Source organism: Cavia porcellus, unplaced genomic scaffold, assembly GCF_034190915.1.
Source record: "Cavia porcellus strain 051 isolate PalLab524CR breed Dunkin Hartley unplaced genomic scaffold, mCavPor4.1 scaffold_16, whole genome shotgun sequence".
Lineage (NCBI taxonomy): Eukaryota > Metazoa > Chordata > Mammalia > Rodentia > Caviidae > Cavia > Cavia porcellus.
Genome location: NW_026947499.1, coordinates 33,426,430 through 33,441,325, shown reverse-complemented (window position 1 = coordinate 33,441,325; position 14,896 = coordinate 33,426,430). Strand labels below are relative to the sequence as shown.

General features: G+C 47.1%; 1 protein-coding gene across 5 annotated transcripts in view; it reads left to right on the top strand.

The window, feature by feature from the left end:
• The first annotated feature begins 10,875 nt into the window (after nt 1-10,875).
• The window catches only part of Pkd1 (polycystin 1, transient receptor potential channel interacting), a 47,543-nt gene continuing 43,522 nt past the window's right edge, over nt 10,876-14,896 (top strand). For 4 of the 5 annotated variants that reach the window (XM_013141602.2, XM_013141603.2, XM_013141604.2 and 1 more), the window contains exon 1: nt 10,881-11,311. In XM_013141602.2, coding sequence (XP_012997056.1) covers nt 11,097-11,311 — 215 coding nt within the window. In that variant the 5' untranslated portion in view covers nt 10,881-11,096. Of the gene's footprint in view, nt 11,312-14,896 lie in introns of all 5 variants that reach the window. The other variant, XR_010039790.1, reaches the window with a different exon arrangement.

Below are 14,896 nucleotides of genomic sequence, written 5' to 3'. Positions count from 1 at the left end.
GGCTTCATGGGAGCATTGGGCTCAGTGGACAGCTGATTATAAATGGCAGCCCAAGGCAGGGTTAACGGAACTCTCTGAGCTTTTAGAAGCCTGAGGATCTATAGAAAAAGAAAGTAGGGGAAGGCAACCCTTGGAAAGTCCTCTCCAAAAGACTCTGCCCTTGAGTGTGGAAGACCTTGCCCTCAGATGTGGCTAGTGACTTAACCTTCCCATTCCAGGTTCTGGACTAAGGGAGGCTGGTGCTGATTCTCCAAATCCCACATTGGACCCTATCATACCCATCTCCAGGCCCTGACAATGCCCTACTTGGGCTGCTTGGTGCTCTGTCCAGAACCCCTAGCTAACATATTCTGTGTCTCAAGAATGAAATGGTGCTCCTAGGATAGGTTGCTTCTTGATACTTATCTAGGAACTTGAAGAATGGTTTGATGGTACCATAAGACATGATAGCTTTCACCAGGATCCCAAGTTCAGAAACCTTACCTCTCCCAGCTATAAGTACCCAAAGCACCAATAATTAGCTACTTCTGGGGCTCAGAGGCTTGGAAAAATCCAAATGAAGGGATGTTGTCCAGCAGCAGTTCTTCAAGAGGGCTTAGTGTGGCCTACTTCTTAGAGGCCGGGAAAGCTACCCAGTGATGAGTGCTATTGTGTATCAGGCACATGACATCTTTAAATCTATCCTGTTTGTTGGATATGGTTGTACACAGCTGTAATTTTAGCTCTTAGAAGGCTGAGGCAGGAGATCACTGTGAGTTTGAGGCCAGCCTGGGCTTCATTGTGAGGTCAAGACTATCTGGCACTATATAGTGAGACCTTGTCTCAAAAAACAAACAAAAAGAAAAACAGAGAGCATAAACTGCCCCATGTCAGGGATAGTCCTGATTCATCCCTTGGGAACCTATCAGAGCTGGGGGACAAACCCAGAAAAGCTCTGGAGTCCCTTGAGCCTTCTTTTACTGTCTCTCTTCTTTGGCCCTCCACCTTCTCCAGGTCAATCCCCAGAGATGTATGTAGTTGGCCTAGGGTGTGAGTATTGGGCTTCCACTGTTGCAGCTTTGGAGACATTAGGTGTCTCACTTCCCCAAAGGCCACCTACAGGATGATTACCCCAGGATCTCAGTTGGAGGCCTCAATAAACAATGCCTACTTGCCTCTAAGATTCTAGGCAGTGGATCCTACATCCTCCTATCAGCTGCTGCCCAGAGCAAGTCCAGTGCATGGGAAACAAGGAATTTGGATGCTCTGGGGCTGGGATCTGCAAGTAAGTCATTCTAAGGGTGGAGGAATGCTACAGGCAGTCAACCAGAAAATGGGAAGGAGGCAGATTCTCCAGAGCAAGTGGAGGTCCCACAGAGGAGAATTTTAAGGTGCAGAGAAGATGTGATTTTCTGTAAAACTTTTACATAAAAATCCAGATCTTGTCAGGTTGTTGGCACACATCTGTAATCTTAGTACTTGGTAAGCCAAGGCAAGAGGACCACTGTGAGTTTGAGGCCAGCCTGAGCTACAAAGTGAGTTCAAGGCCAGCCTGAACTGCATAGCGAGACCCTGTCTCAGAAAAAGAAAAAAGAAAATGAAGAAGAAGAAGAGGAGGAGGAGGAGGTGAAGGAGGAGGAAGAGGAAGAAGAAGAATTAGAATTAGAAGAAGAAAAGAAGAGGGAGAAGGAGGAGGAGGAGGAGAAGGAGGAGGAGGAGGAGGAGAAAGGAGGAGGAGGAGGAGGAGGAGGAGGAGGAGGAGATCCATTTCTCTGTTTTCTCTTGAAAAATGGAAGCTCTAGGTTCTTGGCTTAGGGCTCCCTCACTGGCTCCCTAACTTTCTTGCTTCCTTCCCAGCAGTCCTCCTAATCTTTGATCATTATGTCTCTTGGTTTTTCTGTTTGCCATCTGTTTTCCCCCTCTGGAATGTAAGCTTTCTGAGCACAAGAAGCAGCTTGTCTTGGTCATTGCCATATTCCTGGAAACTGACTCTGGGCCTCAATAAGCAGTTGTTAAATTGATGAAAGAAGAAAACATTGATGAAAGAAATATGAGTTAGAGACACAGACCTTACTTCAGGAGGTCCATATCAATGCTGAGAAGGACTTTAGGCAGAAGGAATGTCAGTGTGCGTACAATGAAAGCAACACTGGTGTGACTGTGTGATGAGGGCAGGGTTTTATGGAAGAGATTTGCACTGGGTTTTCAAGGTAGAACAGGAGTCCAAAAGGGTCCAACAGGAGAGAAAATGGAGAAACTCAACAGTTGGAGGCAGTCAATATGCCCACGCTGAATGCCAGTACGTGAGCAGCAAGGGAAGTAACTCAATTTAAGTAAGGTAAAATAGGCCAGATTATAAGGGAAATTTGAGTGTTATATCTGGGAGATTGGAAATTATGCTAAGGAACCAAGGAGTCATGTAAGGTTTCTGAACAGAGCAATAGAGAGAACACTGTGCTACAGGAATATGGGGGAGTGGTAGAGGAAATGACAAGTGGTGCCTGCAGGGAGGAAGATGACCTGAGACTACAGTAGCCCAGGGCAGAGGTACTATGGAAAGAAAAGACAGACAGCACAGACAGTATCTGCAGGCCTAAAAGAAGAAAGAACACCAGCATTCATGGGACAGAGACAGGGGCTCCAGGATAAATTGAAAATGGCAAACTCACTCTTTGGTAATTTCTTGGCCAAGAATCTGGACAAAAGCTGTGGTTTCTTTGAACAATAGATACAGCAGAAATAATTCTGTACCCAGTTTATTGTCTATACCCAGTTGGTTGTCCTTAGAACCTGTCTGCCATGCTGGGAGAAAGCCTGAGTAGCCTGGTGGAAAAATCCAGTGGAGAAGAACTGATTTGCCAGGCGTGCATGAAGAAGCTCATCTACTGGTGGATGTCCTGGCCCCAGTGGACATTCAAGCCCCAGGAGATGCCATACAGGTTCATAAGTGTTTGGGGGATTTTGTTACACAGTAATAAATAATTACAGCAGGCTAACATCAAACACAAATGAAAGAATCAGTTTGATGGGAAAGGTCAGGTGTATAAGGTAACCTTGCCTGGGCCTGAGGATGTCCAGATCCCAGGCTCTTCAGCCAGGAAAGGAGAAGAGACCAGAGCAGGAGCCTGAGGTTGGATATAGGGTCTTGTTGCAGGTGGGGCTGAGGACCATGTGCTAGGGAAGGAGGATACAACCCTCAACTATCCTAACACAGAGTTGGCTCTCCTATGCAGAAGAGACTCAACATGGGTCCATGGCAGTAAGGGGTTTAAATCACTACAGACCTGCTCCAGTCTCCTTGAGGCTTCGATAACGCCTGCTTCCTGGACCCTCATTCCTGCTACTCCCTTTAGGCCCATGGCTACAATTACTGTTACTGTGCCTTCTGATTTGTCCTTCTGGGTATCTGACCCCCCCCCCTTATCCTGGAGTGATATGTGCCATGAATCCTTAGCCATGGTGACTTCATATGACCTCTAGGTCAGGCAGTCGTTCTCTGTGTGCCCAGTTTTCCAAGCCTGTCAGCATCACTACTACCCAAGCCCCACCCAAAGAGCTTGGGCCTCAGGCAGGCTCTCTTGTGCTGGGAGATGGAGCCCTGTCAAGAAGTAGAGTCCTTCTCAGTACCCCAGCCTTTACTTGGAATGCCTTCCTTTCCTACTTCTTGCCTCCCAGATGCTCTCTGTGGTTTCCTGGGGCTATGCTGCCTCTGCCCTGCCTGTGACCTTTCTGAGGATAGCACTTATCCCACCCACTCCTGTCCTCACCACACACTGAAGAACAGCTTTGTGACTGAGGAGCCAGGCTGAACTTAAGAGGCCTTTTAGCAAGCAGGGATGGTGGCAAAGTCCCCAGAAGTTGATGCTACAGAACCCAGCGGACTGTTTCTGGGGGTTTGGCACAGGGTTATCAGGGCAGAAACCTAGCTTTGTTCATGACTTGCTGTGTTACCCTGGCTGTGTGATATCCCCTCTCTGAGTCTCCTCCCCACTCTGTGAAATGTGGGGGCAGGAGGAGCTGATCTCTGAGGGCCCTTCCTGCTCAAACACCTTATGTTCTATGAAATCCATGTGAACGTTGCCATGGATACATCAGAGGAACTGGTGCAGCACTGAATGCAATTTCCACCGGGGGGGGGGGAGAGAAAGAGAGAGTCACCCCAGAAAGCAGGTGACATTGGAGGTGACATTGGAGGTGTGCTGGCCATAGGATTCAGGTATGGAGGGTCACCGTGGATGTTCTGCTCCTGGGAGGAAATTCCTTCTCCCCACACAGCCCTCTTGGTGGCCCTGGGTCCCTATACACAGGTGGTCATAGAGAATGTTTATCCTTGCCTGAAAGAGTCCTTCCATGTAGGAGAGAATTAGTCTCCTACTTGTGTGACCATAGCAACTTAAGGGCTCACTAGATGGGACAGTTGGGACCGTACTCACTACCAAGAAAGATGAATTCAGGTAGAAGTCATGTTTACTTCTTGTGAGTCGTGGCAGCATGTCTGGACTCCCAACAAGGCCAAGTAATACTATTCTGCAGTAGAAGCTTCTGGCTCCTGCAGAAGTATGAGTGGGACCTAAAAGTATCTCAGGCTTCAGGATCTCAGGCAGCCTCTGAGCAACATGCTAAGCCTTGTGGCAGGTACAGATGTCAGCACAAAGTGATAGGACACATCTTTGTGTAACCATCAATCCCTAAAGTCACCAGTGCCTGAGTGCTTTGGACTGGGTCGCATTCACTGGCCTTATTAAATTATTTCTTCTTCTCCTTCTCCTCCACCTCTGTTTACTCCTCCCCTCTTTCTTCTTTCTCCTGCTTTTTTTCCTTTTCCTCGTCCTCCTTCTGATTCTAGGGATTTAACCCAAGGAGCACTAAGATACATGTTCAGTCCCTTTTGAAATTTATTTTTCTATTTTTTAGACAAATTTTGCTGTGTATCCAAGCTGACCTCAAACTCAATACCTCCCTGCCTCATCCTCCTAAGTGCTGTGATTACAGTATTTGTCACCCCACCTAGCTTCTTTAGCTACAAAAACAATCCATGATTTTGGTGGGCATGTTAACAACACAAGATAAAGGCAAGAGCTAAGATCCATTTCTCAGGTCTATTATTAGGTTTCAAAATTCATTTATTATTGAACTCATTATGTAACTCAAGCTGACCTTGAATTTGCTGCAGCAAATTACTGTAAACAATAATATAAAACAACCAGATTTATTCTCTTGTAGTAGAGAGGATGCAAGTGCAAACTAGGGTCAAGGTTCTGGCAGCTAAATTCTTCTGGAAGCTCCAAGAGAGAGTTCATTTCTTGCCTCTCCCAGCTTCTGGTGGCTTCTGACTTTCCTTGGCTCATGGTCATATTACTCCAACCCCTGCTTTCATAGTCACTTGGCCTCTTTTGATTATCATTAATCTCCTCAAGCTTTCTCTTATAAAGATATTTGTGCTAACATTTAGGATCACTTGGATAAATCAAATAATTCTCTCCATCTCAGATTCTTAAATTAGTCTTATCTTCAGAGTTCCTTTTTCTGTGTTAAGATTAAAACCCAGGGCATTTTCAGTGAGTTATGTCCCTAACCACCCCCCCTTTTTTTTTCAGTACCAGGGATCGAACTCACAACCTTGTGCTTGCAAGGCAGGTGCTTATGCTGCTGGGCTATATCCCCAGCCCCTCCAACCCTCTTTTATTTTGAGGCAAGGTTTCACTCTCAGCCTTCCAGAATGCTAGGATTACAGATGTGCACCACTATGGATTACTCATAAAATGTAAAATTTGTTAAGTTTTAACATTCATATATACCCAAGGAATCATCGTAGATGTACATCAATTAAGATAAGGAATCTCAGGCATGATGGCCCATGTCTGTAATTCTAGCACTTGGGAGGCTAAGATAGGAGGACAGTCTCAAGTCTGAGGTCAGTTTGGATTACATAATGAGTTCAAGGTCAGCCTAACCTCATAGTCATATCCTGTCACAAGCTATGCCCCCACAAAAAATAAAGAAATATATCCTTCAGTTCCACACTTACCTTTTCTTATCTTTTAATTACCTGGGAGTCAGGAGTTCAACCTTGTCCCAAGATCCTGTGTGGACAGCTCTCAGACCTCTCTACTCAGGTGGGAATTCCTGGTTTAGGTCTGTTTGGGGGACTTTCAGTGGTGACTAGACTTTAGACACAGTGCAACGAACAGGTGAAAAGACCCAGGAGAACCTCTAGGGGGTAGTGTTGAGTAAGGACATGATTTTGTCCAAGTATTTTTTTATCTGTAGTGCCAAAACACAGTTAACAAGTTCCATTTCAGAGAATGCAATAGTTCATTATGTATTCTACATAGATTGTGCCTGTTATTGGTGTTTTTTAAAAGAAAACTATTTCCCCATTTAACATATTTTGCCTTAAGTCTTTTTTTTTTTTTTTTGGCATGGTATTGATGCTACGACCCTTTACCTTTGTTTGCATTTTCAGTGTTCATTTCAGCCTTTTTAATGGTTATTTGTTTTAGCTGTGTCCCAGTGAACAGCATTTACCTGGATTTAGTGTTTCCTCTGCACATCCTGTCCTTTAATATAAGAATTTAGTTTATTTAGCTGGGTGTGGTGGCACACGCCTATAACCCCAGCACTCAGGAGGCTGAGGCGGGAGTATTGCTGCAAGTTTGAGACCAGCCTGGGCTAAAGTGAGCTTAAAGCAGCCTGAACTGCATAGCGAAACCCTTTCTCAAAAAGACACCAAAAAAAATTTTATTTATATTTATTAATTTTAATCACCCACATGCTTGGTTTTATTCTGATTATTTTATTTTGGGTTGATGAATACATTGATTCATTATTTCTTTTTTAAAGTTCTCTTCTGAACAGATTCAGTTTTCTTTTTTTTTTTTTGTCTTTTTCGTTTTTATCGGTACCAGGGATCGAACTCACGACTGCCTGCTTACAAGGCAGGTGCTTATGCCGCTGAGCTAAATCCCCAGCCCCCTAGTTTTCTTGTTTTTCCCCATTCTAGTTTCCTTCCTACTCTTCAATGATGCTAATAATTATAATTAGCTTTTAATTTTTAAAAAAATCTTTTCATTTTATTAAGAATTAAACTGGAAGTGATGGTGTACATGTACAGTCAAGGCACTCTATAATCCAGTGAGGCTAAGGTAGGAGGACTGCAAATTCCAGCCTAGCTTGGGTAACTTAGCAACAAGACATTATCTTATTAAAAAAAAGAAGGCTAGGGATTTAGCTTGGTATTAAGGTCCAGGTTCAACCCCCCAGTGCTGAAAAAAAGCAAACAAAAAAAAGAATTAAACATCTTTTCAATGTTTTCCTCCCAGAACCTTCAAATTTTTTGTCTTATCATAGGGTCTGTTGAGTAGTTGAGAATGTCATTTTCAGATAATCAGTTTTCTTCTTTAAACATATGTCTTGGGGCCAAGGATATAGCTCAGTGGCCCAGTATCTGCCTGGCAAGCAGGAAGTCCTGAGTTCTATTCCAAGTACCAAAAAAAAAAAAAAAAAAGCTTATTATAAACATATGATATGTCTTTACTGTTTCAGAAATCCTTTCCAAACAATAGCATTTTGGTCCACAGTCACCTTCCTTGATCTGTGTTGTTTATTTTGTACCCCAGTTCTCTTGTGGGTGTATCTTCCCTCAATTTGAGTTCTTGAATCTTAAAATTTGTCGTCCAACTACAACTCAGGGGCTGGGGATTTAGCTCAGCAGCATAAGCACCTGCCTGGCAGGCATGACGTTGTGAATTCAACTACCAGTACAAAAACCAAAACCAAAACCAAAAAAAAACCCAACTACATTTTACAAGTTTGGGTTTTAGAAATAATATCAGCTATGCTATTTACTGCTGTGCAACCTTGGAAAATTTCTTAACCTTTCTGTGCTTCAGTTAGCTCATTTAATAGACACCTCATTTAATAAAAGGATAACAGTAGTCCCACTTTCTAGAGTTGCTGGAATTCAGTGGAACAAGGCAGTGAATAAATAGGTGGGAAAGTGAAGAACGTAGATCTCCTCCATCCTGTCTTTGAAGAAATTGCCATCACCAAACCCCTACTGCCCTGCATTATTCACCGCCCTCTCTGTGCCAGCATCCTTCCCTTGGGCTGCATATCTGCTTGAGTCTTTCCTCTATAGAGAAGAAATATCTAGCCATTCCTAGGTTTTGCCTCTCTCTTCCATAACTGAGCTTCTAAAAACAGTGGGCCACATGCCATGTCTACACTCCAACCTGCTGACATTTGGCTTCCTACCAACTGCACCATGAAATGTGGCCAGAGTTAAAGTCACTGACAAACACCATGCTTTTAGCACTCTAATCCAGGAAGTTTACATATACAGGTAATATGGTGGTGGTCAGGGACAGGATGACCTGGGAACTGCCCACTAGGGGTACTGACTGACAGACTTGGAACAAAAACTCTGCTTGAAGTTGATTTCTTATAATTTGTGTCCCCCTAAAGGGCTATGTCATGCAAATGAGCACATGTGAAGGAGCCTGGAGAGGAGGCACTGTGGAGGAGAAGTCTGTAGGTGCATGTATACATGCAAATGAGATGGATACACAGTCTGGACAGAAAGGACAACATGGGGAAAGGTGAGAAATGGGAAGCTATAGAGAGTATTGTAGATCCTAAGGTATGAAGGAACCCAGAGAGTATGGGACAACCAGTTGGGGACCCCCAACACATGAGCCCCAGTCCCTGCTTTGTTCACAGAGCACAGGCACCTGCTAACCTCTCCTTGTACAGAAATTATGCCTCAACTTACACAAATAGTGCTTCAGTTCTTTTCTACTCCTCTGACCCTTTTAGATCTTTCTGTTCAACTCCAGACTGGGGTTCTTGAGGTTCCCTGTTTCTGGAGCCTCTTACAAATTGTCCACCAGCCTACCCAGCTCCACATTCTGCTGCATATGGGGCTTTGGAATCTTCTCCAGTGTCTCAGAACCTTGCACTACTCCCCTCCTCTGGGCATCCCCACCTACCCCTACCTACTCTTTCCTCCAAGCACCCAACCAGGGATTTAAGCCAGCGTCTCCAAATTCTATTCAGAAGAACTCCCTATTAATGCCAGGCATGGTGCACACACCTGGAACCCCAGGACTCAGGAGTCAGGCAGGAGGATTGTGTCCTGAACTACACAGAGAGATCTTATCCAAAAACAAAATGAAAAGTTCTAGTGCAGACTACGCAATGAAGGAGACTTAGCAAGACTCTGCCTCAAAACATTAAAAAGGGATGGGGATATTGCTTGGTGTAAAAGTTTTGGGTTTAATCCCCAGCACTGCAAAAAACAAAAACAAAAATCACATTGTATTGTGATTCCAATTGCATGGAGTCACTGCTTCCTCCAGCTCAGGAATAGTTGAGTGACCCTGCTTGGGTGTTTTCCCAGCAGGTGGCAGTGGATGTGTGCATCCCCATCTCCCCGCACCTATAGATTTAGGTGAGCTTTCCAGCCAGTTTATTTTTATTTTTATTTTTTTTTTTTTGTCTTTTTCTTTTTCATCGGTACCGAGGATCGAACTCATGACTGCCTGCTTGCAAGGCAGGCGCTTATGCCACTGAGCTAAATCCCCAGCCCCTCCAGCCAGTTTAAACAGAGGAAGAATACTGAAAAGCCTCAGAACTCAGAAAAGTCCTTAATGCTGAGTCTCTGAAAGAAGAGCCCCACAGAGATGTTGTGGTTGGGAGTCTGGGGACAGCTTTCCATGAATCTCAGTCTGTGTCTAGGCTCTGGAGGACTCAAAAGGCTGATTTTTGGTCTGGTGTATACCCGGTCCAACAGCACGGCCCCATAGTGGAACATTTTAAATTATTTTTAAATTAAGATATAATTCACATAACATAAAAGTTCACTCTTTCAAAGCACACAGGTTAGAGGCTTTTAGTATGTTTTATTGGGCTGTGCAACAATCACCACTAATTTCAACACATATTCATGAGCCATCACGTCTCCTAGTGCTGACTCGGATAGACTTCCTGTGTTCATTGATTTTCCTATTTTGGATATTTCATATAAACGTAATTACACAATACATAGTTGTGCCGGGATTCTAGCATATTTTCAGGGTGCATCCATGAACGCCTGGAGTCTTCTCTGTAATATGTGTGTTCGTTTTGTAATGATTGACTGCTTACATAGAGGAGAACCCCTTGGAAGAGACCAAGGAGGGCTCAAAGCCATAGAAAGACGAGCAAACAGGCACAGGGACCAAAGAGTGGACTCTTGGCGGCGGCGGAGTGGGTTGCTGCACTCTGGGTTGCAAGGCTGCGCTTTATTGGCCCGGTGAGTCGCATCTTGTGTGTCACCTCAAGGTCTCGTCTGTGAGGAGCTCCGAGAAATGACGCAGTACGCACTTATTGAGAGCTTACTGTGTATCAGGAGTTTGGGGACCGCTGTGAAGCCTGGGGAGTGGAAGCACATGCAATCGGCACTAAGAAATCGTTGGGAGCGGCGGTTGTTATTGCTGGTGTTTTTAGTACCATGATTGTTGACTGGGGAAGATTGGAAAGAGATGGGAACTGCAGAAATGTGCCGGGAGACCAGCCTAACCTGTGCACTCTGACGCAAAGCAGTTGTGAAGGGTGGAGAGGTACTGAGCCTAAACCCTAAGGAAGGCGGAGCCACCATGGCCCGCCCATCTCGCAACGCCGTTGGCTTGAATTTCACAGGGGGCGGAGCCTGAGAACCCAAGGGCGAGGGATAGTTTCTCAATGCCACGCCCAGAGCCCGCTCCTGCCTTCTCGACGGCACATGGGGAGGAGCCTGCCCTGCCCTGCGATGACGCTACCGAGCAGGGGCGGGGCCCGAGTAACCCGCCCCTCCCGCCCCGCTCCGCGGCGGACTAGGCGGCTGGGGGCGGGGTGTTGGAGGATCCACCCCCGCGCCGCGGGGAGGAGGAAGAGTCAGCACAGGGCCCGCAGTGCAACGCCAGCGCGCGAGTGGGCAGCGCAGGACTCTGAGCGGGCGTCGTGCAGCAGACAGGCCGCAGCGGTCACTGGATACTGCCCGCGCCCAGCCATGCCGTCTGTTGTCGCTGCCTGAGCCGCGGCCATCCGTGTGCCGGCGGGCCTTAGGCCGCCGGGGCCATGAGCGCGCTGCGCTGACGATGCCGCCTGGCGCGCCCGCCCGGCTGGCGCTGGCCCTGGGCCTGGGCCTGTGGCTCGGGGGGCTGGCGGGGGCCCCCGGGCGCGGCTGCGGGCCGTGCGCGCCCCCTTGTCTTTGCGGCCCGGCGCCGGGCGCCTCCTGCCGCGTCAATTGCTCAGGCCGTGGGCTGAGGAAGCTAGGGCCCGAGCTGCGCATCCCGGCCGACACCACAGTTCTGTGAGTATCCGGGCCCGGGCGGGCTGGCGGTTGCCGTGACTCTGGGTGGCCAGGAGCGCATCGCGGCGGGGCTAGGCCGCTCCTAGGGCGAGGCTGCGGCGCGGCTGTCGGCCCGACTAAATAAGGAAAATCTGGAACTGCGGCCGGCGTGGCCGGGGTGGGGGCTGGAGAGAGGGCAGGCCAAAAGTCCTGGTTTCTCTGACAAGAGGTCTCGCCATGGGGTTCCGAGAGCGGGAGCTGACAGCGTGCAGGGCTGGGCGGGAAGGTCGAGGTATGTGGAGAAAACAAACACACACTAATTAGAAACTAATTAGAGACTAATTGAGATGTGTCCTGGGGCTTGAGGATTTTCTGGGAGGCGGGGTTTCTTTGAGGGTGTGGAGGAGGGGAAGGTGTTGGATGAACCCGGTAGAATGGTCCTGATGTTAAAGAAGGGGCGAGGAGGTGGGACCAAAGGAAGAAGAAAGGGGACCTGAGGTGTGAGGAAGCGAAGGTGACTGGAGAGCTGCAGGTGATAGCTGCCGGAACGGTGTGAAGGTCTGGGGAAGGGTGGGAGGTGGCTCCACAGGCCAACCGAGTTCTTGAAGGGCCCCAGGATGCTCTGTTGCAGGGATATTTTGGGAACCGCTCAAGAGACTGCCAGATTAAAAAAAAAAAGACTGTCAGATTTACATTGTGGAGGTAATTGTAATAGGGAGCCTTTACTGAGAGAATCCCTGAACCAGATTTGTGCCAGACTCTTAAGGATGGTCGTACCTGACTTCCTCAGAGTAGGTACAGTCAGAACCCTAGGTTTTGCAGTTGAGGAAATAACTGAAGATGTGATGAGACTTGTCCAGGGTTTCACAGCCTGGAATGGTGGCAGAGAAGTGGACCTGTGGGTCTGGAACCAAGGACTCGACTGAGAAGGGGATGGAGAACTGAGATTGTAGATGCTTGTTCCAGAGGCTAGGGAAAGCCTTAGGGCCTGATAATCCCGTCTCCTTGGATTTCCTGGGTACTTTTGGGCACCTCTTACCAGAACCCCTGCTGGAATCTTCTAGGGGAGCTTGTAACATCCTGGGCCTGTTAAATCTGGGGAAAGGCTCTGCTCTGCCTTTTGGTTTTGTAATGCTCCTGCTCCTTGGTAATTCCAGTGTGGAGCTGCCTTTAATAGGAGAGCTTTTTGTCACTGGTGTTTTGTTTGATAGTCTTGGGGTATGAAAGAACAAGTTCTGCATGGCTAGCTGGAAACTGTGGTTAGGGGCTGTTCTGGGCTTGTCATTGTGCTTCTTGACCACTTAAGCAACTATGGCGCCACTGTCTCTGTGGAGATGGGCCCTTTTCTGCCTGCCAGCAGTGCCCACAGAATTGCGTCAGATCCACTCCACCCTTTGTTTCTGGATGCTGTGGGTGAGGGTATCAATCTCTGCCAGCTGGTTGCTCTTCGAGTCAGGCCTGGTTCTCCCTGTTGTTCCCATATCTGCAGCTCCTGGTGCCCCCCTCCTAGCCTCTCAGGAGCTATCCCAGAAATAAAGGATGAGGGGCATGTAGCACTATCCACTCTCAGGCTGTTGCTTAGGCTCTGATCCTGGCTTTTGGAATTTTTTGGGAACTGGTGACCTGGTCTGGTCTGAAGTGGCAGGATTTTTAGGATGCTGGCCCTTCTCATTGTGTGATAGGACATGAGGGTGACCTCATGAGGGCAGGTGAGTGAGGAATGGAGGAGACACCCCATTCTTTTTCTACCCCCAAGGCTGTCTCTGGAAGATTTCCAGAGATGAAAGGGACACATAGGAAACTGGAGCCTAAGGGAAGATGAGATCCCCTTGCTGGTCCTCCAGGCCACCATCTGTGTTTAGTGAGTTTTTAACTCCGCAAACTCCTTAGGGAGGCATTTGGGGCTTCTCCAAGGGTGAGGCTACAGACACCAGGCAGCCTCCCACATTGGTGTTTAGGTGCCTTGGGAGTGTTGCCTTCTCCTGTCACAAGCAGTCTTTTTAGGGGGCGGGGGTAGCTCTGTTTGTGAGTCCTTGGCCAGCCTGACGTGAGGTAGGACAGACAGGAAAATGGCTTGAGCTTCCAACACCATAGCTTTCCAGTCTTTCTTGGGTTAAAATGATGCTGCTGGGAAGTGGCAACTTGAAAAAGATGACGTTACTGGCAAAACGTTGCTGCTGCACTATTTTTGAAGCTTTGCTACGGAGAATTTAAAGCTTCCTTACAGAGAAAAGTAGGCAGAATGGGGTGATAAATCTCACCTCTCCCACATCAACTCTCCTCTATGTTTTGAGTAATTTCCAGAATTGTGGTCTTTAATATGTGAGCATTTTGGAGTGTATCAGAACTCCCTAAACACAACTAATATGCATTGTTATGCCATGCTATTATTACTCCTCAGTCCATTAAATGTGCAGTGTATTCGTTTTCATCCTTAGTTTTTGATAGTTTGAATTAGAATCTCAGTAAAGTATGCATAGTGTAATTACTTGATGTGTTAAATTTCTGTTGATGTTTATACTCCCTCTTTTCTCTATGCTCTACCTCTCTTTTCCTTTCAATAAACAGGCTTCTGTGACCCTGGGTTCCCAGTTGTCTTAAGCTATCACTCTGCAATGCTTTTGGGAGTGTTCCTGTCCTCTATATCTCTTCAAGTTAGGAGTTGGGTATTTGTGTGAAGGGTGCTATATCAAGTGCTTTAGAGCCTCTTGTGACCAGTGGCTACAAAATAACTATTTTGTCTTTGCAGAAAGCTCTCCTGGAGTGCTGCTCTGGGTGTGAGTTGTTGATTAGCTTCAGCTTTGGTTGCTTGGGTGGTTTGTGCTGCTGATTTTGGCCAGGAGTTTACCTTGGCCTGGTGTTTTATGAGTGTTTCAGGACTAGACTGAAGCACATAGTAGGGACTCAGTAGGTAATTGGTTCACTGGTTTCAAATATAGGGCCTTAAGGCCTTTTGTTTGTTGGGGGTATTGAGAGTCTTGGCCTTTCTTCCTGAACCGCTAAATAACAAGAGATTGGTGAGAGGAGGCTCAGCCCAGGTGTCTGTGTATGAGATAGGGGTGTGAGGGAAGGCAGGCATCCAGACCTCAGGGCTTGGTGGGGGATAGCTTGGGTCTACTGTATTAGTATGTGTGCTGGCAAAGTGAGCATTTGGGGCTAGTGCATTTATTGTATCTGTCATGTGCATTGCTGCTTTAGGGGCAGCAGAAGGTCCTCAAGCTCCTGTTCTAAGCCCTGGGTCCCGAGAGCCAGGACTGAGGGTTGTCACTGAAGACTGAGGCATTTCTCTCCAGCTGTGAGCCTCCATGAGTCCTCACCAGATGTAGGGCCGAGTTGTGACTTGTCCAAGTCTGAGGTCTATGGGACCACTGTTGGCCTCAGAGGAACCCACATTAAGCTGACAAAGATTCTATAAAGACAAAGACAGATGATGGAGAAGGAGCCTAGAAAGACTTCAGCTGCAATGAAGCCAAGATTCAAAGTTTGTGCAGGAGCTGCCTAGGACCTGGGAGAACATTCTAGACAAGAGAACAGCCATATGAGTCCCTGAGGCATGTGGTGATAGAGCAGCAGGAGACAGGATCTTTATGGGGAGATCAGATAGGG